The sequence below is a fragment of the Danio rerio genome, chromosome 25 (assembly GCF_052040795.2).
Source record: "Danio rerio strain M-AB ecotype USA chromosome 25, GRCz13ab, whole genome shotgun sequence".
NCBI lineage: Eukaryota > Metazoa > Chordata > Actinopteri > Cypriniformes > Danionidae > Danio > Danio rerio.
The window spans coordinates 26,844,143-26,870,631 of record NC_141045.1 but is presented as its reverse complement, the minus strand read 5'-3'; the positions used below and the strand labels follow the sequence as shown (position 1 = coordinate 26,870,631).

Genomic DNA, 26,489 nt, shown 5'->3' with positions numbered 1-26,489 from the left:
AGGAAACACAACTTAACCGCAAGTATTGGCCTGAATATGAATGTGACTGCTTTATGACATTATGTACTTTGTCACTGCATTTCCCTTTGCAAACAAAGCAGTTTGGTGCATTGTAAAATAATAAATAGACCATCATATAGAAAAAGACAGCCAGCAGTTGAACTTACACCCACAAAAGATGAATAATTCGTATAGGAAATGTTTTCAAAATGCAGGTGCACTTTGAAGATTTCAATAACGGAAGACATTCTAAAGCCACTCTTAGATCTGTGGACAAAAACATGTACAGGTGTGCATGCTCAAAACAAATCAATGCCTTATCTGCATATTTTATCACAACAACAATAAGTGTCAATGTTTTGCTATGATCAATGAATTAGTTGACCTAAAACCATAAATTCCTTTTTAATTTCATGTAAGAAATAACATTTTTCAGGTTTAGATCAGTATGTTTTTGGATGCAAATTTTGGTATGGCAATGAACTTTTCATTACATGTGTCTTTCTTGTTACAAATAACTAACTATGCTGTTCTTCAAGAGTGGAATAATTAATGTCTTGAGAGTACAAAACACACATAGCCTAACTGGAAAAGGAATTCAACATTGTGCAAACAGATCAGGATTTTTTAACCCAGGCTCATTATGGATACGTATCCCTGTATACATTTCTGGAGAGCATAAGGTATGTCCCGGGAGGTATGTTTTTTTTTTTTAGTTTTTCTTTTCACAAATTCACTAGAGCCAGGTGTACACCTTTGAGATCTTAAATTTCTCTGCCGAGTGCCATTCACGCCTGCTCTTCTCGTGTAAATCTACTAGAAGTCACCATCAACTGACTGGCTGACTGACTGCTCGACTGACTGACCGAACAGTGTTTTCAAAAGCAATCCAGAAACAAAAGCCCTTGAGGCCGCCTGATTTTTTAAAACATTTGCAGATAATTCTATGTTCTCACCCTGTTATTTACATGTTAATTTTATTTTTTACTTTTTGCTTTTGTTTTATCTGCTTTCTGGAATCGTTCTTAGCCAGAATTAAACCTTGTCATTGAGTCAACTTCACTCTGTGACCCTGGTTATGCTGTGAGCACTAAGGAAACTGGAAACAGCGGAAAAGCCGTCCACATGAAGGTAATTGGTTACCTAGCTCGAAAAGGAACAGAAGCCGTCGGCTGGGTCAAAGTGCCCCGTAGCATTCATTTTAAAGATGAAATGCATCCATACGTACCTCTGGCTACATAATTCATGCTCTCCAGAAATGTATAAGGGGGTAAATTTTCACAATGAGCCTGTGATGGGATTTGTAAATGGTTTAAATGGCTTTGTGTAAGGTCTTCTTTCAACATATGCTCCATTAATTTTATTCATTCATTTGTTTTTGGCTTAGTCCCTTTATTAATTCAGGGTCACCACAGCAGAATGAACCACCAACCCATCCAGCATGTGTTTTACGCAGTGGATGCCTTTCCAGCTGCAACGTACCACTGGGTAACACCCATACACACCCAATCACACACATACACTACAGCCAATTTAGCTTCCCCAGTTTACCCACAGCACATATCTTTTGATTTGTCAGGGAAACCAGAGCACTCAAAAGAAACCCATGCGAATACAGGGAGAACATGCAAACCCAGCCAAGGCTCGAACTAGTGACCTTCTTGCTGTGAGGTGATCGTGTGTTACACAACCAGCGATCGCTCTCCAGAGATCGCTGGTTCTCACACGAACATCAGGACTACACTTCTGCCTTTTCCTGGACTACATTTTCATACATGCACTTCTCCTAGACACCCATGCTCATTCATCTGCTTGATTACATTCACCACCTGAACCTTGTCACAGACTGATAGCATACCATTCATAAGCCACTCTTGCACCCTTCCAGTTTGCCGAGTCTTGTTAGCTGTTTCAGTAGCATTACGAGGCGTTTTCCCTGTCTTGTTTTCCTGTGTTTAGACCTTAGCCTTGTTCATCCGTGTTCTCCTGTTTAGCCGCCTGCCTTTCGACCTATTGCCTGTAAATATGACTACGATTCTGGATTTGCTTACACATACCCGTTTGCACCTGGATGACCACTGCTTGCCTGACGCTGAATAAACTTGCATATTGGAACTTAACTCCTGATGTCCTCTGTCACTCCACCCAGTCGTTACACTGGCTACCCACTGCGCCACCATGTCACCCCATTAATTTTATTTTAAGAAAAACTATTTAGGCATTATTTGTTTGGAATAATTTACTATTAATTTAATAATAAAGATATAGAAGTTGGTAAAAAAAATCTAATATACGGTTTTGAGGTACAGTCAGGTCAATAAATATTGGAACCAACATAGTTCCAATACTTTTGGCTCTATACTGTAGACTGTCAGCTTTAATTTGAGGGTATTTACATAAAAAATCAAAGGAAACAATGTAGGAATTACAACAGTTTGCATATGTGCCTCCCACTTGTTAAGAGACCAAAAGTAATGGGACAGAATAATAATCATAAATTAAACTTTAATTGTTTAATACTTGGTTGCTCTGTAATCCTCTGCAGTCAATTACAGCATTAAGTCTGAAATGTATATACATCACACTGTGTTTTATCTCTGGTGATGCTCTGCCATCCTGCAATTATCATGGCACTACTACCACCTTGCTTCCTTATAATCATGAGCAGTTCCTTTCCTTCTCTTTACTATTCTCTTCCCATCACTCTGGTACAAGTTGATCTTGGTCTCATCTGTCCATAGGATGTTTTTCCAGAACTGTGAAGGTTTTCTTTAGAACTCTAATCTAGCCTTCCTGTTTTTAAGGCTCACCAATGGTTTACATCTTGTGGTGAACCCTCTGTATTCACTCTGGTGTAGTCTTCTCTTGACTGTTGACTTTGACACACATACACCTACATCCTGGAAAGGTGTGAAGGGTTTTGTCTTTACCAGGGTAAGAATTCTTCAGTTGTCCACCACCACAGTTCTTTTCATAATCTTCCAGGTCATTTGGTGTTGCTAAGCTCACTGATGCATTCTTTCTTTTTAAGAATGATACAAACAGTTGTTTTGGCCATGTCAAATGCTTTTTGGGTCACACTTTACAATAAGGTTCATTAGTTAATGTTAATTAATGCATTTACTAACATGAACAAACAATGAACAATGAACAATACATTTACTACAGTATTTGTTCATGTTAGTAAATGAAAATACAATAGTTAATTGTTAGTTCATGTTAACTCATGGTGTATTAACTAATGTTACCACGCATGGACTTGTCTGTTAATAATGCAATAGTAAATGTTCAATTATGATTAATAAATGCTGTACATGTGTTTTTCATGATTAGTTCATGTTAGTAAATGCATTAACTAATGAACCTTATTGTAAAGTGCTTTTTGTTATCTTTCTGATGGGTTTGTTTTGTTTTTTCAGCCTGATAATGGCTTGCTTAACTCATAGTGACAGCTCTTTAGATCTCATCTTGAGGGCTGACAACAACCGATTCCAAATGCAAATAGCACACTTTAAATGAACTCTAGACATTTTATCTGCTCATTGTAATTGGCATAATAAGGGAATAACACACACCTGGCCATGAAACGGCTGAGAAGCCAGTCGTCCCATTACTTTTGGTCCCTTAACAAGTGGGATGCACATATGCAAGCTGTTGTAATTCCTACACAGCTCACCTGATTTGGATGTACAGCATTTTTGGCACATCTTGGTCATTTCTTTTCAAATCCATTGTGTTAGTAATTAGAGCCAAAAATGTTAAAATTGCGTCGATGTCCCAATATTTATGGACCTGATTGTATATAGTTTTCTGTACTTCAATATGAATAGATTATGATTAACATGTTCATACTCACATTTATTATATACGATTGCATACTATTAAGGTTTATTAAGGTCAAGGTATTAAGGTAGAAAAACATAAAACCAAACTAATACAAAAGAAGCTTAAAATAAAGATTTTTTGCATGTATGCATATTATATATTATTATATTTAGCTTTAATATCAAACTGTATTGCAAACTGTAAAACAATCTTGTCAAGAGACTAAAATGCCTTCTATGTTGGCAATTCATTGTTTGAAACATTTTAGTTATTTAGACACATGCATAAAGCTTCTACACGAAATGCAATGCTTCGATTTGGCATCAAGTGTAGGATGAAGTGAAAACAGTTACAAAACAAGGTAGCACTACTTGATTGTTGTTTATAGGCTGCGTGGTTAAAAATAGCCCAACTATGTCATTATGGTCACCACATGATGACAGAGTTCTTTGTCGTTCACTGGGATTTGTGTGATGTGCAACTTCTCATTTTGCCGTTAAAATCCCATAGCTCTGTAAAGCTCAGCCAAAGGTTTAAAGACTGTTTAAAATTGCTTCAGTTTCAGGTTTCCTCTACACACACACACACACACACACACACACACACACACACACACACACACACACACATACACACACACACACACACACACACACACACACACACACACACACACACACACACACACACACACACACACACAGAGGAAACAAAGTACTACATTTTTAACAAGATCTAAAATGAAATTGAAAGAAATTTCATGATTCAATAGAGGTTAAGGTTGTACAAAGAAGACAAAACTGTGGAAAGACATACAAGAATTTTAAAGATTGTTCTCATTTTGTCTGTCTCAGTGAGAAAGTGTTATACATGAGAAAATGTTATTATTATTCCTGGAAAATAATAAACAAGTCAGATTACAAGACGTAATTTTTAACTAATCTTAAGATATCTGTAGTTTTAAGAGTGATATGTATTATTGTTTTACTTTGTTATTTTATTTTATTTGCACTTTTTAGTTTATAAACACACAAAATAGTGTAGAATTAAACTATCGGCAGATAGTTTCAGATTTGGAGGCCATCTGCCCACCTGATATAAACACCAACTTAGCCAGGCTAAAACCAGCAAATCTATAATGACAATAGTTATGCTTGCTTAGGCAAATAAAACAAACTGTGTACTTTGAACTATTTGGTATAGTAAGACAATAAAAAATAATAAAATAAAATAGCTTTGAGTACTTTAAGGTCATGTCTTCATGTGTGAGGAAATAAGGAGTGGGGTGGGGCAGATTTGGGTAGATTGGTTGTTCTTTTGATTGTCAAAAAGGTTTACAAAAGCTCAGGACGTAGCATATGAACAAAATAACCTGTCATTTGGCTGGGGTTATTGGGCACAAGAAACAAAAGGCATGTGAACTCATCTTTCAAAGGCCCCCTTGCTCTGTCGACTGACAGATATCCAAACACAGAGAACAATGACGCTTTGAAAACATTTCACTTACATCCTTCATCACCATTCAAGAGCTTCAGTCAGTGCAGCAGACTCATAAAAGATTTCTGTAATTTGTTCAATCATCTGTAGATCCATGTTAACTAAATGTCATAACAGTTTCAAAACATACCGTATGGAATAAATGTTACTGAATTTCAGCCAGAACTTCTTCAAAATGAAAGAAGCTTTGTTATGGGCTTTTGGAGCACTGTAGGTGTTAGTGAGACAATAATAAAAGCAGGTTTCTGTAAATGACAGTCCTGAGTAGATTCCAGACAGGGAATCATTTAGAGCAGGGGTCTCAAACTCAAATTGGCGAGGGGCCATTTCTGTGACTTACAATTCGTAGGAGACCCGTTTTAACATTCAAGCACAAGAAAAAAGGTGATGTAATTGATGCATCTTAGGACAACGGACCTGATGTAATCATATATATATATATATATATATATATATATATATATATATATATATATATATATATATATATATATATATATATATATATATATATAGATCTGATGTATCATAATAATAATAATAATAAATATTTTTATTTTGTCCCAACCAACTGTTGCTTTACCAAAAGTTTAACAAATAGCACAAGAACAGCTAAAACAATTAAAACTTTACTGGCAATTGTTTTACTTAGTATCTTTTTTTTTTGTAAACTACAACAAAGAGCGGGAAAGTAAATATATAATCATATTTACTTTAACAAGTTCAATTCAACCAACAGTAAAATGTACATAGTTTTCCTAGAAATCTCAATATATGAGGAAATCTATTAAAGGAGACCATTTGAATCAAATATTAGCAGAATTATCATATTTATTCACCATCGGCAAAATGTGTAAGCTATGAAGACGTGTTTGCTCAACAAAATATAGGTGGTATAAAACGAATCATAATAAAATGACCCTTGAATATTTACAAAAAGGGCATCTGCTTTGTAAAACATATGCTGGATAAATTGGCAGTTCATTCCACTGTGGCAATCCCAGACTTATCAAAAATATATAAGTAGCTAGGTTACTATAAATTGCAAAATATAAATTAATAAATAATAATAACACACACACACGCGCACGCACACACACACACACACACACACACACACACACACACGCACACACACACACACACACATATATATATATATATATATATATATATATATATATATATATATATATATAGATAGATAGAGAGATAGAGAGATAGATAGATAGATAGATAGATAGATAGATAGATAGATAGATAGATAATATAACACTTTAATATATAAAAAAATGTTAATAAAAGTCTTTTTATTGATTTTTTTAAATGTTAAAAGTCTCCTAATGCAATTCAAATGCATAAACAGGAAAATATATCGCGAATAACACAATACATAAAACTGCTAATTCACAGATATTTTTTTTTACTGTGTATGCAAACGCTGGATTCAAAATGTTTCCACATATTTGCAGGACAAATATTGCAAACATTCTGGAGGTGACAGTGTGAAAATGTGAAAGAAATAAAGACAAGTAAGTAGCATTTTTGGCATGCGCTTCCTGCACATTTCTTGAATTGAAAACCTCTTGTCCCTGAAGAATATTTCACTAAATAAAATTTTCATGCTCAAAAAAACTGAACAAGAGCAGTAAAGATCTAAAATATTACAAAATAATTTCCAAAAAAAGTATTTTTTGATAATAAAATATCTGTTAAAAAAATCTAGTGTGCCCTTTTTAACTTCTAACTTCATATCAAACATTTTACATTACACAAGTTCAAATTAAGCTTCAAGACAAAAAAAGGAAAGCCCTACGTAGATACATGTCTATAAAAACAGGTCGCTTACCTTTAAAGCTGTCTTCAGAAATTGCAAAACACTTCAGAGAGCAACAGTCGAAGCTATCTGATTCAGTACATGAGAGTCTGTGTGAAACGTTAGGAGGGGCTCAGAGACAGTCTGAAGTGGTGCAGCCATTCCGTTACCAGGGAGACCGATGCTCTTTCAAAGCAATCACCCAATGGCAAGGCACTGTGATTGTGTTAGGACAAAAGTCACATGACCAGTGTTTGAGCAGCACACAAAAAAAGACGAGTGGGGTTGGTGTGGGCAGGAGTTGTCAGGACATTAGGGTGAGGAATGGACGCTTGAAAGAGTCACAAAAGAAATGAAAAAGCAAACGATCCCACCGTGGTGAGGTACCAACTTTATGCTTGTTTAGGGGCCATCCCGTGAGCCAAGCCAATCCAGTGCTCTTTCTGTGCTTTTAAATCAAAGAAAGGGGAGAAAAACAAAAGACCGAATTTACGTAAAGGTTTTCTTGTTCAGTAGTCTTTCATATAAGTTTATGATACAATTGCATGAAGTTTATCATGCTAATTAACAGTTCGCCCAAAACTGAAAATTCATCACAATTTACTCAACCTTCACTTGTTACAAACCTGTCTGAGTTCTGTTTTTCATCTGCTGATCACAAAAGAAGATATTTTTAGGATCATTGACTTCCATAGTACTTGTTTTTCCAACTATGGAAGTCAGTGGTTACAGGTTTTCAGCTACCTTTAAAGTAAAAAAAGAAAATAATAAAAATCTGTCAATATCTACAGACCACACTGACACTTGTTAAAAGTATATTCAAAAATATATATTTTTGCTTCCTAGGCGGTTCAAAATCCTTTATTATAGATTCTTGGGTATAAATATTTTCAGGCTTGACTGTATATGTTAACATAACTTCACCCTAAGCTTGAACAGTTTGCCGAAATTGTTTGTTCTGATAATGAGAACACATTATATAATCAAAAATGCAATGCAGTAATTAAAATCTGTAATTCAGAGGATGGTTTTCTTTGTGCTTAACTGATAATTCCTATCATATTTCTCCCATAGGAAACTTTAAGTGGAGGCATAATTCTAGAAACATAGTTAAGCTCGTATGTGTGTGTGTGATGGGAATTGAGTGCCCATGAAGAAGTATGCGCTATCTCCAGCTGGTACATAAGCTCTTTTTGTTCTCTATCCTTCTAGCAGCTGGACAGATGAGTCACCGTGAAAAGCTTTTACAGGAGATAGGGGCTCTTTCTCAATTCCAAGAACGCAGAGAACAGACTTGCATTCTTGTGGAGACCCGTCTTGTCAGGTGTCCTTTGAAAATTGTCAGAGAACGCGTCCTGCTGTGTTCTTCCTGATGGTCATGTGACCTTTACGTGTTTTAACAGGAAAATTATGTAAACATTACAACATTCATACAACGATTTATTGTTTTTTCCCTTTTCAAAATATATACTATGCATAAAACATTATAAATTTCAGCAAATAAACACCCTTAATGTTTTTTCCTTTATTAAAATGTTCATGGTAATTTTTACTTTCACAGTTTAATTTAAGTAAACTCCTGAGGTAAATCAGTTATATATCTGAACTTAATAAATATAAATCTATGATGAATCTAAATTAAATGCTGCACTTCATCTTCAGTCGCAACAACTTCTGCGACTTCTAGAGGGAGTTCGCTGCTCAAGTCTGCATTGGTGTGTCCTCGATATCAAGAACACATCCGGGATCTTGCAGGATCTTGTTCTTGCGTTTTTGAGTATTGGAACTGAACTTTGGCAGCTGATGATGACGTTTCACAAGAACATGCAAGACAGCTAAAGAATGCATATTGAGAAACAGCCAGAGACTGACGTTATTTGATTCCCATGTCCACCAAATAATGGGTCAGTCCTTCCGAAAAAAGGAGCAAAAAATTCTAATCAAAGGGTAAATGAAGCACAGCGCAAACAAAGATTAATTTCAAACCAACCAAAACATGCAATTTTATAAAACACTGCCTTGACAGGTATATCTTACAATGCAATGTGCTCAAAGTGTCCGTCTTTTTCCAGTATTAAGAAAAAAACACTAGTAATAGGTTGTTTACACATGACATCAACTGTGCTTTGTAAAATTCAAATTATTGTTCTATAGCACTTTCTAGCAGAACATTAAAAAAAAAAAAAAAAAAAAAACATTATATATATATATATATATATATATATATATATATATATATATATATATATATATATATATATTGTTGTTTAAGGTTTCTGAAATTGGTCAGAAATAACAGAGCTTTTATAGAGTTTCAATAATTAAGTAACTGAAAAAAATGAAAAGGTAGCCTGAAATAAAAAAATCTAATATATATATATATATACATGCATGTGAATTTACAAATTGTTTTTAAAATGTAATTATTGGTTTGACAGCTGTCACGTTCACCGGCGATCTAGCTCTTGCAGATACTGTCAATTCTGCCACAGAACTGCACTATATTTCTTATCAGGCACCTCATTCACACACCAGTTCTGGATCCCCCCTGAATACTTCCACACAGCTGTAGACCTGATTACATGGACTATTCATTACACACCTTTTCTCCCACACACTGCTGAGTCATTTTCTCAAAACATAAGAAAGGGTTTTCCTTTGCATAGACCTGTCTGCCTGTCAGACTCAGTTGATAAACTGAATTCCAGCCAAGACTACGAAGGGCATGTGCACTGCACAGGTTGAGCCCTATGTGCGCACATGCCTGATGGACAGGAAAGCAGGAAACCAGACACAGGGGAATCAACGACATCCAGAACCAGGATACACCATGTTAGGAAGGAGAGATGGAGACACTGGAGAGTACAAGTAAACATGAGAGATGAGTAGTCTTAATTAGAATTATAACACAGACCATGATGAGAGTGTAATTTTTCATTTAGGAACGAGGCAAGACACTGAATGGAACTTGATTACGGATTATATTGATCTGAGTAAATGATGTGCAGGTGTGGGGCTAATCAGAATTAAGGTGACGGGATCGATGTGAACCACTTCTGATGACTGACAGTGGGTACCTCTTGACGGGACAGCAGACCGGCGGTCCCAAGCCCGGTGCACGAGCCCACACCCTTCGAACCAGCGACTCCCATACACTTGCCTGGCTGGCTGGATGCATTGTGCATCATACAGTTTGCCTTTGTGCATCAGAGTGAAAAGTGACATCGAATTAGAATGGACCTGGTAGGGCCACTGACAAAGTCGACTCGGGTACACAAACACATCCTGGTCATCATAGATTATGCTACATGCTACCCCACGGCGGGGCAACATCTAAAACGATACATCAAAAAGCAACATTTAAAACGATAGCTAAGAAAATATTTCTTCTGTGTGGTTGGCTGGGCATCCCCTTCGGAGATCCCTGACTGACCAAGGAACTCTATTCATGTCCCGGCTGATGGCAGACCTCTGCCATCTTTTCAAAGTGAAACAGCTCTGGACTTAAGTGTACCATTCTCAAACAGATAGGTTAGTAAAAAGATTTTAATCAAACTTTGAAGAAAATTATCTGAAGAGTAGTGGCAGACAATGGGCGAGACTGGGACCTCATGATCTTGTATGTGTTGTTTGGCATTGGTGAGGTTCCCCAAGCTTCCACCAGCCTCACCCACTTTTTGGCCTCCAGCCCTGTGATCTTCCGGATGTAGCCCGTCAAGCCTGGGAACTGGTCGCGGCAGCCTCACAGATCAGTACTAGAGCACGTACGGATCATGAGGCAGAATATCGACAGGGTGATACCCCTAGTCCGCCAACACCTCCCTGAAGCCCAGCGCACCAAGAAAAGACTTTTTGACCATCTGATTAACCCAGTGAGTCCTTACCTGGTCGTTGAATGGGTCGGACCGACAAATGTACATCAGCCAGCCAGGATGGAGAAGAGAGGAACATATTACCATGTACCATATTATCATCCTAAAATGGTGGGTCCCACAACCTGGCTGCTTTCACAGACGAAGGGGGACCCATCGTTCACGTGGGAGAACAGCTGTCCCTCTCCCAGAAACAAAATCTACAAACCCTGGTCAGTCAATTTAAGAATGAGTTTACTGAGAAACTTCCTGGAGTCATCGTTCGGCAGAGGCCCTATCAGGTACCAGAAACTCGCCGGCTGGCTATACAGGAGGAAATTGAAAAGATGCTGAAATTGGGGATCATCAACCCATCTCGTAGTCCATGGTCCAGCCCAGTTGTGACGGTACCAAAGCCGGATGACACCCTCTGCTTCTGTAACGACTTTAGGAAGCTTAATGAGACATCCAGCTTTGATGGGTACCCAATGCCTCGGGTGGATGAACTTCTGAACTGACTCAGTAGTGCCAGATTCATCTCAACACTCAACCTCACAAAAGGATATTGGCAGGTACCCCTCACACAACAAGCAAAAGAAAAAACTATGTTTACCTCTTCTGGGGGCCATTGGCTTTACTGGGCCCCTGCCTTCGAGCTGCCTAGGGCTCCAGCTAGTTCCAGAGGATGGTGGACATTCTATTAAGACCCCACCAGACATATGCATCTGCTTACCTGGACAATGTGGTGATCCACTTGAGGTGTTGGGAAGAACACCTTACTCGGCTGTGGAGGGTGCTTCTTTATTTATTTTTTCATCTATTTGTATAATCATTTCATGTTCAACTGATAACTGTAACAAATTAGTCCATTTGTAACACAAGCATCATGCAAGAGAAAAAAAGCACTGCTTATAATTTTATCTTATTATTATAATAATAATAATAATAATAATAATCTGAAAGCAGAATTGGGTGCTAATAGTCACTGAAATAATCTGTTTTTATAGTGATTAGCTTTGCTTATTTTGTGATAGCTTGTTATACGTATAGGCCTGTACCAGGGGTCTCCAAACTCGGTCCTGGAGGGCCGGTGTCCTGGAGACTTTAGCTATAACCCCAATTAAACACACCTGAACCAACAAATTAAGCTCTTACTAGATATACTAGAAACTTCCTGGCAGGTGTGTTAAAGTTGGAGCTAAACTCAGCAGGACACCGGCCCTCCTGGACCGAGCTTGGACACCCCTGGCTTATACAGTATCCAGGGGCAGATTTAACCAATAAGCGAGGTAAGCGGCCGCTTAGGGCCACAGGAAATCTTGGGGCCGCCAATAAATATCAAAAAGTTTAAATTATACCTAAAAACAATATATAACATCGTTTTCAACCATATTTTGTATAGTAAGAGTTGAACAAATACAATTTTAACGTAATTGAATATTATTGAGTATAAAATCAAATATAATATTTTTAAAGTAATGCAATGTTAATAATGTAATTATGTAATAATAATGTAATAATAATACTACAAAATAAAACATCCATCATGGAGCAGTCCAGCGGTGAAATTTATAAAAAAAAAAAGTATTTATTATTTTTAGCTGGGAATTCATTTTAAGAAAACTAATCATTTAAAATGTATAGATTGCATTCATTTAAAAAAGATTGAGTGATATAAAAGAAGCAATTTAAATAAAAATTTAATTAAAGTAGAAAGGATGCATTTCAGGACTTGGGCCCCTTAGCTGGAATGCTTAGGACCCCAAAATCAGTAAATCCATCCCTATCAGTATCTTACAATAAATGCTAAATAGCAATATTTATCAAACAAAAACATTCTAAACTTAAAAGTCAAAATTATAATGGCCACAATTTACATAAAATTATAAAACTTTACGCTGCCCTGATGTAAACAACAACGGCACAACCGTGCAATGGAAATTAATTACCCTGAAATCTTCAAATCTTTTCAAACATGTACAACATTTTAACATGTTAAGTCTGAGCAACTATATTTTCTCCTGAAAAGGTGACACAACAGCAATATTTGCCAAGTCGAGTTTAGTCCTCCATCGTGACAATCACAGTGAAGAAAATGGCAGGCGGTGTGATACAGTGGTGAATCAGTTGGAGGGGTGCAGTTATCAGTAGAATAAATTCAAGAAGCAGAAAGAACTTTGTTTATTTTTTTAATAAGTTGTTTATGCACATCTACATACAAATCTAAAAAACTTATGGAATTTTTTGAGTGATGTGACAAATACTTCAGAGACATGTAGAATAACAGTCTTGCACCTGCATCTGCACACATTGTAACTGCAAGACCAGACATGTAAAGAATCTGACAGTGAAAGGTGCTACATTATAGAACCACGATTTGATATCATGGCTTAAAAACATTAGTCATTTGACATAAACACAACATTTAACGTCATAATGGGACACTTACTGTACAGATCTGCAGTCTCTATTTCTATTAGTGTTCACATGATACATGTGTATGGACATGAGCTAAAACAATTCTTTCAATCTATACAGAATACACTGAAATGAAGTGGAGGAAAAAATAGCATGCAGATGGCGCCCCCTAATGACTCAATAATGTAAGTGACAACAAATTTGTGTACATTTATAGAGATAGTTCCTCCAAAACTGAAAATGCTGTCATCATTAACTCACCCTTCACTTGTCAGTTTCTTTGTTTTGTTGAAAACAAGAGAAGATATTTTGAAAAATGTTAGAAATCTGTATCCATTGACTTCCATAGTATTTGTTTTTCCTATCATGGAAGTCAATGTTTTCTAACATTTTTCAAAATATCTTTTTTTGTGTGTTCAACAGAAAAAGAATGTTGTTGACAACCACTCCAGGCTGAGCAAAGAGTCAGAAAATTTTCATTATTGAGTGAACTATCCCTTTAATCTGCACTTTCCAGGTGGGTGTTTCCTCGAGCAGGCAGAAGGATTCGATCGGGAAGTCTTTGCAGTGCAGCTCTTGCTGTTTGTGGACGTCTGGGTGGCAGTTTTTTCGATGTGTTAGAATGTATTATTGGTTTGGGCTGGATTTCCGAGAGCTGCTGGTTCCCAGTAATCTTCATTCTAAGAGGGGAGTCTGCAGGACTAGTAGAGGGTCTATGGGGCTTATGGACTATTTGAGGAGGTGCAGTCAGAGATGTTACAGTCGTGTTATTCTGGACACACAAGTTTCTGTGGTCAGTCTCAGTGGTTTCCTTTGATAGTCTTAAATTACTGACCTCAGCCTTATGAGGTCTAAATCTCCTAGTGCGGATTTGTGTTGTCCTCCGACCAGCAAGGGGAAGTGTTACATTAGGAGGAGGTGAGGGAGACATGGAACAGCCTGAAGAAGAGGTGAGTCTCAACATCTCTGGAGATTCTGTTGAGAGGCATATAAAGAGACACATGACATAAGAATAACTTTTGATGTTTATTACACAGAAACATGTAAAGCTAGTGTATAAAGCTTTAACAAGCTTTAATTATTGCTATTATTAAAATCAAAAGTGAATCTTGTGTTCCATTACATTGGTGGTACTATACAGCACAAGCCCAGCCCCTTTAGCCAACTGAACTGAACCGTACAGCGGGTCCAACAACATGAACTGAACCAAACCCTGGCACTGGTGTACCTCCCGAACATTTATATATGAGAGAAATAACATTACCTGGTGAGAGTGATTGTATGGATGAATCAGGAGAGCTGGCGTCTCTGCTGGCATCTCTAGTGATGCTTTGGTTGTGTTTGTCTTCATCATCATGCTCATCATCACTGTGATGAATACTCATAACCTGTGGCTGCTGGTCCTTCTCAATAGCCAACAGATGTCTGTAAAAGATGCCAAAAGCACAGCATCCATTGTACCACATTGTAATTGGATGTTAAATGTGTAAATTTGAAGATTTTCAGTACTTGTTGTGCTCAATCCTCCAGCTTCTGAGCTCGGCAAAAACATCACTGCGGTCCTGACTGCTTGACTGTTCAAAGTCATAAGTGTGTTCAGGTATATAACTGCTAAGCTGTGTGCTGGGCTGGATTTGAGATTGAGAGTTTTGCAGCTGGGCAGATGGAAAGCAGAAATAATCTTCTTGTAAATTGTCATTTAATCCTTATGTTAAAATTTATGTGTCAGTATTATGAGAATAAGAATCACCTTTATTTTCTGTCTGCGTGCTCGAACAGCCTGTAGTGGATTCCCACAGAGAACAGTTCCAACACCTGTGAAAACATCATATTTAAGTGTTTATTGCTTTTTAGCAGGAATCCGAAACCAGTAATTACATTGCATTATACATAATATCCTAACAATATCCTAAAAACACCACGATCACGTCAAAAAACAATAATTAAAAAAAGTTTATTATTAATAATATTCACACATTCACTTTAATTTAGCTGTCCCAGTGGATTGAATTGCCTATTTATAGTTCAAATACGAAAATGAAAAGCGGGGGGTCGCGGATGAACTGAAAAACAGAATCTCTCTTGATCATCGAAGATTTGAATGCAGATCATCAGCGGATTAATAAACTCTAGACATAACTCTAGACATTAATTAGATCATGCCGCCTTTGCTTTTGCCTTCAGTAATTTTATGTAAGAATTATAATGTTGTGTTAATGTATTTATTATATTTTATTTTTGACAATTTTTATCAAGCCCCCAGTGGACAGGTGTTGAGAATTAGCAAGTCTGCTACAATACTTAAACAAAAGCATTTGGCTGTACATTGTAATTGTGATGCCCATGTCAAATAAATAAAAAAATTAAAAAACATGCAAATCATCATCAATTATAATATGTGTTGCGTGGGTATTTGTATTGAGATCTCAATCTTTTAATAATTAATTAAAAGTATGCAGGTCTACACCGAATGTATTACAGTAATGCAGGCTAAACAAGTAGTGACAGAAAACACCTTTAATAACCTAAATAAGCATTTAGGTGCCACCACAAATTCTTTCAGCATTATATTTTACAGAAAAACCAAAATGCTTTCATCCATGGGATTTGAATAACTCTAGAGGCGATTTCTCTGTGATCATTACAAATGTTGGATAAAAAAAATATTAACTAATCTGTGCGTTCCAAACCATGAACTGTGATTCATTACGTCCTAATTTTGAGGGTCGCTGGGAATGTCTGTCTAACCCAGGTCTCAGAGAAAACTTTGAGCACATTCCAAGGGAGGCTGGAGACATTGAGACAGGGTGGTTCATATTCTCCATCTCTGACCAATGACATGCCATTGAGGAAGCTGGGATGGGACATGCAGGGGTTCGCTGAGGTAGCCTGCAAGCTACACAGTGGAAAAACTGCATGGGTGGATGAGATCTGTCATGATGGAATGGGGCACTCTACATAGTTTTGTATAATATAACTTAATTACACGGGCAGCACAGTGGCACAGTGGTTAGCACCATGGCCTCACAGCAAGAAGGTTGCTGGTTTGAACCCCAGCTTGGCCAGTTGGCATTTCTGTGTGGAGTTAGCATATTCTCCTTGTGTTCGTGTGGGTTTCCTCCGGGTGCTCCAAAGACATGCGGTACAGGTGAATTAAATAAACTTAATGGGCTGTAGTGTATGTGTGTACATGTGAGAGAGTGTATGGGTGTTTCCCAGTACTGGGTTGCAGCTGCAAGGGCATCTGCTGTGCAAAACTTATGCTGGATAATTTGGCAGTTCATTCTGCTGTGGTGACCCCTGCTAAATAAAGGGACTAAGCAGAAGGAAAAATAATGAATATAAATACACAAAACCTTACACAAACATTTTGGTTTCCCTCTAAGTGTCAGTATAACATTTCATAATATAAAATAAAAGATGATGCAGTATATTACCGTTTGTCAGATCACTCGCCTCATGGTTCAGAATGGCAAGTACAGAGCCAGCCGAACCTGGTCTTGACCCAGTGCAGAAAGTGGAAGGTCTGGCACTATCTAGATGATTGGAGAGACTCCTGGGAGAGTTTCTTAGATCAAGAGGCAGGGCAGATGCAGGTCTGATGCCACTCTCACTGACAGATCTCTCTTCTGGTGGAGCAAAACATTATTAAACACATTTACAGCCTTTTTGTACAGTGAAAACATTTGTCAGTAGAGTCTTGACAGCTACTGTTTGCCTTTACCTATAGCTGCATCTCTGTGATCCAGATCAACTATAACTGAACTGTCTTTGATTGATTCTTTGAGAAGAGTCCAGTCCAGCAGTGAAGAGCCATTGCACTGAGATTTTTCTAATTCAACAGGTACATCATCGAGGATGTTTAGCTGAGGGATCAGCTCACGGACAACAGACCTGTAGCTATAGTGTGAGGCCTGCAAAACAAAAACATATAGCAAAGGTGAAGAATCTGAAACCATACAGAAAACTAAATAACAAACAAACAAACAAACAAACAAACAAACAAAAAAATAAATAAAGGTATTTAAAAATGTGTGCTGCTTAATGCTGGTTAATTTTAAATAGAAATACTTCAAACATTTTTGTTCTGGAACTTTTAAGCAGTTTAATTAATTTGACTTTTTACTTGAGTTAAAGTATTCATTTCTTTTCCCAAAAGACTAATTTATATTGCAATAATCATCTAAATCAAATATCACTTGCTGCATTGAAGAGAAATTTAAAGAGTTCTGCACTGAAGGAAGTAAAAGACAAAGAGAAAGCAAATGAGGGCATCCTTCATTTACCACTTCATAAATATTCAGAGCAGTTTGTCCACTCAGCCCCAGTTTTGTAACTCCTGATGCTGACCAAAAACAAACCGACTGCAGCAATGGAGGAACTCTGAATAATGAATTAATCTAAATAAATGTTGAAATATCCAGAATTTGTTAAAATACAAAACCTACATGATTTTTTTAACGTTGCCCTGGCAGCTAATTAAAATTAAAAGCTGAATTATTAAAGCTAAATTAAAAAAAAAAAAAAAAAAAAAATATATATATATATATATATATATATATATATATACATAAGATTTTATTTAAACAAATTAAACTGTAAAGTAAAATGACAATAAAAATTAAAGTGCATAAATATTAATAAAACCCTTTTTAATGTTGGTGTACTCTTGAAAATAATTATTTTTTATAGGTAATTGTCATTATTTTGGATATTAACTGACATTAAAAATGTATTTATTGCAGTTTTCACACAGTATATTATTTGTTAGTTCATCTTAGCACTTATACATTACATACGAGATGTAAAACACCATAAAAAGCTTTAGGTAAGATCCAGAAGACATAATAATTGATGTTGGGCTGTTGAATTATTAGAAAAAAGGCCTTCCCAAGGTTGTAATGTAGATATAAAACAGTGTTCAAAATTTTCTAATGATAAAACACTCATAAATAAAAGGTACAAAAGCTGTCATTGAAGAATATCCCATCAAAAAGTATATTCTTGTACCTTTTGGGGGACATTATTGGCCATTTACAGTAGGTAATAATATGTACCGTTATATTAAAAAGTTATCTGTGAATAAAGTTATCGCACATCAAGTTTTAAATATCACTTAATGACAAAGCATACAGCTGATGCAGAGAACTCTCATCCCCTCTAGTATAGTTTAATTGCAGGGACAATTTCACAAGCAATAATGCTGGGTCCACTCAAGTTTTTTATTACTTGAACTTTAAAGATGCAGAAGAAGCTCAATTTGTCTCAATCGAATCTCCATGCATTTCATGTCATTCAATTGTATTGATTTTGTATTTAACTTAGTCGCATTATACTTAATTCTGCATTTAGTGTGAATCCAGCATAAAATACATGTGTGTGTAAGGGTGCATGCAGAGTTTCAACTGTTGAGAACTTCATGCATTATTAGTAGCACATTTGGCATCCAAGGTGACTTTCAATTTGAAAAAGCAACTCAGCCTTTGATTTCTGTCCTTTTTAAATGTAGTTTTGACCATTTTTAGGATACTATGACAAATTGAAGGTGCTTTAAGAGCATTAAGACTGTTTATGAAAGAAACAAATTGTCATATTCAAATGCATCATGTTTTAGTCAGTCAATCGTTGTCCCTTCTGCATGTTGGTTAACAGTTTAAATAATGTCACATTATGTCCATGAGCTACAGAAGAGAATTTTGCTAATAAATAATAAATTACACAAGTAAAAATATTTTTATTTTACATATTTTTACTTAAAGTGCTATATTCTGTTTTGTTTATTTTCTGTCTGCTGGAATATAAAAAAAAATTGTATTTATAATTTATAAACTTTATTTAAAAAAAAAACTACATTTTATTGTTTTTAATTTATAATTTTGTAATAGATTTTTTTCTTTGAAAACCAAGACAAAATTGTGTGAACACATTTTAACTGTTTAGTTTGTGTCATGAATAGCAAAATATATGAGGAAAAGAAAGCAAACAAACAAAAGACATTCATTGGGTATGTAGGCTTAGCCAAGTGCATCATTATGCTAAGAACTTTCATTTCATCTGTATAAAACAATTTTATGTTTCAGTTTTTTTAATGAGTGTACACAATGTTGTTATGCAGTTTCTAATGCAAAATTATATTTATTTAAGGTGTATTTAGAACAGATGAAATATGTGATTCATTTGCAATTAAAAAAAAAACGGATTGACAGCCTTATTTATATAATATTTAAACATTGTTTATCTGAAACATTTGGCTTTTTGGCCACATAAAACGTTATTTATGAATGAACTCTTCATGTACCTCTAACTTTCCTGAATCAGGGCAGGTGCACACAGGGTTTCCTTCCAATGAAAGTGTTCTGAGCTTCTCACAACAGCCTAGATACCACAACTGAGCCAGTTCATCAACATTGTTCCCCTCCAGATCCAGCAGCTCCAGGTTTTCCAACATACTGACTGGACTTAGGTCTGATATGCTGTTGTATGCCACATACAGCTCCTAAGATTCATTAACCACAACCAAGTTATAATATGTGGTTAAACTACCTTAGTTGAAGTCAGAATTATTATTCTATTATTATAATTTTCTTTTTTAAATAGTTCCCAAATTATGTTTCACAGAGCAAGGAAATTTTCACAGTATATCTGACAACATTTTTTTCTTCTGGAAAAAGTCTTATTTGTTTTATTTTGACTAAAATAAAAACAGTTTTAAACTTTTAAAAAAACATTTAAGATCTAAATTATTAGCCCCTGTAAGCTATATATTTTTTTTTCGATAGTCTACAGAACAAACCATCCTTAAACATTAACTTGCCTAATTACCCTAACCTGCCTAGTTAACCTGAGTAACCTAGTTAAGTGTTTAAATGTCACTTTAAGCTTAATTCTAGTATCTTGCAAAATATCTAGTCAAATATTATTTACTGTCATCATGGCAAAGATAAAATAAATCAGTTATTAGAAATGAGTTAATAAAACTATTATGTTTAGAAATGTGTTGAAACAATCTTCTCTTCATTAAACAGAAATTGGGGACAAAAACTATTTATCAGGGGGACTGATAAATGACTTCTGACTTCATCTGTGTATATATATATTTATTTTGGGATATATATATATATATATATATATATATATATATATATATATATATATATATATATATATATATATATATATATATATATATATATATATATATATATCCCAACATAATTCACACCCCAGGGGTATAAATAATTTCAGTCTTGACTGTAGATAGATCATGCATCTGTCAAGTCTGCCCTATCGCACCTTCCATTTTCCAGCTTCCTATGCAACTTTTAGCAATGTATACATTCAAAATAGTCATTTAAAAGAAAACAATTGTGTTTAGAAATGTGTTGAAAAAAATCTTCTTTCTGTTAAACAGAAATTGGCGAAAAAATAAACAGGGGGACTAATAATTCTGACTTCAACTGTATGTATGTATTATGTATATACATACAGTTGAAGTCAGGATTATTAGCCCCCCTGTTTATTTTTTTCTCCAGTTTTTGTTTAATGGAGAGAAGATTGTTTCAGCACATTTATAAGCATAATAGTTTTAAAAACCTATTTTTAATAACTGATTTATTTTATCTTTGCCATGATGACAGTAAATAATATTTTACTTGATATTTTTCTAGACACTTCTATACAGCTTAAAGTGACATTTAAAGGCTTAACTAGGTTAATAAGGTGAACTAGGCAGGGTAGGGTAATTAGGCAAGTTATTCTATAACGATGGTTTGTTCTTTACACTATCGGAAAACAAATGAGCTTAAAGGGGCTAATAGTTTTGTCCCAAAAATGGTTTTTAAAAAATTAAAAACTGCTTTTATTCCAACCAAAATAAAACTAATAAGACTTTCTCGAGAAGAAAAAAACATTATTAGACATACTGTGAAAATTTCCCTGCTTTGTTAAACATCATTTGGGAAATATTTAAAAAAGAAAAAAAAATCAAAAGTGGGCTAATAATTCTGACTTCAACTGTATATATATATATATATATATATATATATATATATATATATATATATATATATATATATATATATATATATACATACAATGTATTTCAGATTTATTATTTATACCTTTTACAGTGTTATTGAATCAGATTCTATAAAGATTTGCTTTTAAATGTTATTTTATACCTTCAAGGAAGAAAGAGCAGGAAGTCCTTCCAGATCAGTCAAACTGCAACGTGCCAGCCATAAGATCTGCAGATGGGAAAGGCTGGTTCCTAAATCCCTAAACAAAAAGTGAAATAAAGCTATCATGCTCCTCATTTTTTATTTTTAAGTTTGATATGTCCATAACCACATTCGCTGTATAGAAAAAAAACAACAATGTTGCTATTTGGCAAAATATCTTATTTTGTGTTCTATGAAAGAAAATTGCACAAGCATTGGAAAAAGGATAAATCACAGATCAAGAGTTTACCTTTTGGATGAAAAAACCCATTAAGCAAGTAACAAAATATTTTACATAAACAAAGGTCTTACCGGACAGATGAGATCAAACTGTTGTTCATTTTTAGCTGTGTAAGTTTTGGCAAATAGACTCCTATAAGGCAAAAAAAAATAAATAAATAAATAAAAAATAAACACACAAATGTTTTGATTATGAACTCTCCATCCTCTTTCTCATGCCTGTCAAACCAAACTAAAAGCCAAATTCATTTGGACCATTTTAACAGAGACAATTTTCATGACAACATTTGGATAATCTTTTAACCACCATGCAACATGCAACAATAGATAAAAAACAAATAATCATATACTGTAAATGTAAAAAAAGAATGATGATTTAAATAAAAGCTTTACCAAAATTGTCCAGCGTGTCCTGTCGTGTATCGACACACATCTCTAGTGACGTGACTTCTTGTAGATCATCTGATCCAGAAAGGATTTTCTAAAGAAAAGAAAAGAAAAGAAAAAAATAAATTAAAATAATAATAATATTGTGTGGATTTTCACCCATGATACAGTTTGTTTAGTTATCTAACGTTTTTACACGACAAGCTACGTGTTTTTTGCATTATATTCATTTTACATGTTTAATACAGTCTCAGAATTGAAATCGTACCAATATTTCCGGTGAAAGGCACAGTTGATCCATCATCTTGTCGGAGTGGTCAGGTTCAGCAGTAGGTTTTAAGTTTAATGTACAAAATCCATTAAACTCAGTGGAGTGAGTTGTGCCAGGTCTTTTCTTTATCGCTGTTTCACTCAACATTTGCAACTTTACATAAAATAAGAATTTGGAGAAAACGACAAGTTAATTACGCTCAATAAGTAAACAGTTAAAACCTAAAGAACGTTAAATACACGCACCTACTTACGGCCTCTGTAAAGCAAGTGGAATAGTTTGCTTAGCAACGGTGGTCTACATCCTGGATACGGTGCCACATGGGAGTTGTAGTCCATTTAGAATTTTAGATCTAAATATTAGAACGAACAAAAAAATAGCCAAATAAATAATGGGACTTTGCTTGTAACCAGTCTCAAAAAGGATTAAAGTAAGTTCTTTACAAATTTAATAAGCTGACTGGTTACAATAGTAGCAGCAACAGAAAAAGCATCTGTTTAAAAAAGGGTCTGCATAATTATTATATAACTGACAACTAACTACAACTACATTATACGTACAATAATAACAATATTATTATTATTAATAATAATAATAATAATAGTAACAATAATACTTTTTAAACCACAAATAAAATCTTCCCAATCCAATCTGAAATACCAAAAGGACAGAAAAAAATAAAGAAATAAATTTTTATCTCTTCCATGAGCAGTTAAAGACATCCTGGTTTAGAAAATCATATTTCGCATTTTTAAGCAATGCTAAATATCTTATATTACTAGCACTTGTGATATTTGCCTTTTTATGATAAACTACTTTTTACATTCCTTATTTGCAAATCACTTTAACCATCATATAAAAACCATCTGATAAATGAATAAATGTAAATACAGCATTATAAAAACTATGAACTGGTAAGAACATCTACATCTACCAGCCTAATTTAAACAAAATTGGAAATGGACAGTTGCTAAATTGCAGTCTCATCATCATGTGATCAAAATATTGATTGAAAGGTTTAGCACATCACACAGCAATTATGCAACACACACCACACAAACAAAATAATATAAAAATTAAAAAGTCTTTTGATTGTTCATTGTTGATCAGCCTTGATTGCCAGACTAGTAGTATTTTTGTTATGCAAAAAAGAACATTGACAAAGAAGATACAAAATGAACAAGGAGACATATTATGACATAAAAGATTTTATTTTGGAAGAATCCAAAACTGTTCCCATTCTATGTCACCAAATATTATTCCAAAATCTCATGCAAACATGTAAAGAAGTCTGAGATCTACATTAATAACTGAGCTTAAGTTTTTATTTGACATAGAACTAAAAAGATTTTAATCGTCAAATAAGTTTGTGTTGGGAAAAATGTAAAAGAATCTGAAGAACTTTTTGAGCCAGATTTACCTACAAGCAGGGACTGCACCAAAAACCATGGCATATTCTTTTAGGGAGACCTGGAAAAGAAAACCAATGCACACGTTTTTGTTTTTACACGAGAAAGGGATACCACAGTGATCTAAAAATTAGTTTTTTTAAATAAAAAGTCTTCAAATGTAAACACCCCATAGTGTAAATAAGTTGTCATTTAATCAAAATATGTCAATAACTCAATTTTCAAAAATATCAGATAGAACCTTATAATTCTAAGGTGACGATTGGTATGTGGAAAAACTTATTATAAGCCTGTTTATGAAAACTATAAATTTAAAGGTATTTTAGAGATGTCAAAATTACCACGCAACAAAAAATATAATCCTCTAAATGGCGTACAAATATAACTTGGAATAAAATTCCATCATGATGTTGGGTTATTTAAAAATGTCTTAATCCACTTCATTTTGAACAAATTATTAATAGTGGAAAAGTCCACAAAAATCCAAAACCGCCCATGATCAACTAGCATAACGCTTTTTTAAATAGGTAAGTTTTACAATTCGAAAAAAGTATTCAATAAATCTCACATCTAGTGTCAAAGCGGTTTAGATAACCTGAGATATCCTAGCTTTAGAAAACAACACTCTCGACCCATTGTTAAATCACTCTTTTACCAAGAATATAACTTGTCAAATAAACAGTATATGAGGTTCAAAATTTATCTTTTACATCTTGACATATAATTATACCTATTTGACTTCAGATTTGACGTCATTAATTTTACTGTCAGTAGAAGAATTTTTTATTCATAAAAGTTCACATTCATGAATATTAAGACATAAATCAGAAGCTAAAGGGAAAAATACTAATTTTGTCTAATGCTGAAGGGACCTGATTTTTGTTTAATGGAGAGAAGATTGTTTCAACACATTTCTAAACATAATAGTTATAATAACTTGTTTCTAATAACTGATTTATTTTATCTTTGCCATGATGACAGTAAATAAAATTTCACCACATATTTTTCAAGACACTTCTATACAGCTTAAAGTGACATTTAAAGGCTTAACTATAGGTTGATTAGGTTAACTAAGCAGGATTGGGCAATTAGGAAAGTTATTGTATAATGATCGAAAAAATATATAGCTTAAAGGGGCTTATAATTTTGTCCTTAAAATGGCTTTTAAACATTTTAAAACTGCTTTTATTCTAGCCAAAATAAAACAAATAAGACTTTCTCCAGAAGAAAAAATATTATCAGACATACTGTGAAAATGTCCTTGCTCTGTTGAACATAATTTGGGAAATATTTAAAAAAGAAAAAGAAATTCAAAGTGGGGCTAATTATTCTGACTTCAACTGCATATATGTATTATAATTTCACCAAGGCATTGGCATTATTGTACTAAGTACAATAGAAAATCAGTGGAATAAAAAATAAATTAATGCATAAATAAAAATAAACTGTCATCAGGTTTTAATACCCTCAGTCTGAGTCAGTCATAGTAGGAGGGAAAACACACTTTTTAAAAATGCTTTCTAAATACAATGTTAATTTTATTATACAATTCTATAGTCGAACCAGCATTATGTAGGAGTTTTGGTTTACTTTAATTTGTCAGTGGCCACAGAAATATATTTAATTTGAATAGTAGCTTCACATAAGATGCTATTGTCATTAATTTTAGTAAGAAGTTTAATACCAAGGGAGTTAAAAATAAATCCAAATTCTGTTGAGAATGTCTGGAGCAATAAAAGTCTTTGTAAATTTCTTCACAGCAATTAGATTTTCTGTATAATTCTTAAAAACCACTTAATTTATCTTGAGGCTAAACTAGCACTTTTGTGAATAGCAACATAACAAGTTTTGCTTAATATTCATAATCTCTACCTTTGTGACACATAATTTCTTCTTGAAGAAATCCACTTTAAAATATTGCATAAAATATCCGGCTAACTCATTTGTTTACAAATATGTTAATATTCAAAGTAGTTGTATATTTTGTGATAATGATGAAAGTTTAATACATTTATTTTGTATGTGGTAATTTGTTCAGAAATTTTGATTCAACCTGTATCATTATTTAAACACTCCTACCTTTGCACAATCTTTTAGTTTAAAATAAATTATTTGTTATTCCTTAGAACCTGCACTTAAATCTAATAAATTTATCTTCAACTTTTTATCTTGATTGGAATTTTTTTTATGCATAAACAAAAAATGTATGGCTTCAATCCTTGCGTTTTGACATTTTCTGATTGAAGTTGACTCGGCTCAAATCTTTCCGTATGTGTAAAAAAAAAAATAAAAATCTTGGTACTATATGAAAAACTGTTGTCTACTGACTCAGATTTGAGTTAGATAGCTTTCCTGTAATGCTCTTAATTTGTTTATTTTCATAAATTTTATACAATTTTAATTTACCCCTTTCTTTGTTTTGTTAGTCTTTTTTCTTTCTGCAGCTAATGTTGCTGGTATTTTCCCACTTTAGTATGTCTCTTATATTGATCTCCTGATTGTGGTTGTATATTTTCATTCTGGAATAAAAAAAATATACATATCTGCCTTTGCCAT

At 34.3% G+C, this 26,489-nt stretch overlaps 3 protein-coding genes and 1 long non-coding RNA gene across 8 annotated transcripts in view; 1 reads left to right on the top strand and 3 right to left on the bottom strand.

Annotated features, from left to right (window-relative positions):
• Nucleotides 1-7,252, bottom strand: part of rassf7a (Ras association domain family member 7a) — a 49,796-nt gene extending 42,544 nt beyond the window's left edge. For all 4 annotated transcript variants that reach the window (XM_087312379.1, XM_087312380.1, XM_087312384.1 and 1 more), the window contains exon 1: nt 7,172-7,252. The gene's annotated coding sequence lies outside the window, so the exon portion shown is untranslated. The remainder of the gene's footprint in view (nt 1-7,171) is intronic.
• LOC147837713 (uncharacterized) overlaps nt 1-26,489 on the bottom strand; it is a 977,861-nt gene that overhangs the window by 241,156 nt on the left and 710,216 nt on the right. The gene's annotated exons all lie outside the window — the stretch shown is intronic.
• On the top strand, nt 727-4,494 carry LOC141380975 (uncharacterized). The gene is made up of 2 exons (XR_015526556.1): nt 727-2,471; nt 3,748-4,494. It is a non-coding gene; the product is annotated as an uncharacterized LOC141380975 (long non-coding RNA).
• On the bottom strand, nt 13,166-22,876 carry lrrc56 (leucine rich repeat containing 56). 2 transcript variants are annotated; one of them, XM_087312376.1, is made up of 12 exons: nt 22,778-22,876; nt 22,522-22,677; nt 22,260-22,347; nt 21,939-21,999; nt 21,588-21,684; nt 19,706-19,903; nt 17,132-17,321; nt 16,845-17,036; nt 15,158-15,222; nt 14,917-15,062; nt 14,672-14,832; nt 13,166-14,382 (listed from the first exon to the last, which is right to left on the bottom strand). In XM_087312376.1, exons 2-12 carry the CDS (start codon nt 22,669-22,671, stop codon nt 13,907-13,909), a joined length of 1,824 nt encoding a protein of 607 aa, XP_087168502.1. In that variant the 5' UTR covers nt 22,672-22,677; nt 22,778-22,876; the 3' UTR covers nt 13,166-13,906. The 2 variants fall into 2 exon arrangements, with proteins under 2 accessions (XP_087168502.1, XP_087168501.1); XM_087312375.1 differs by having other exon boundaries at nt 22,770-22,795.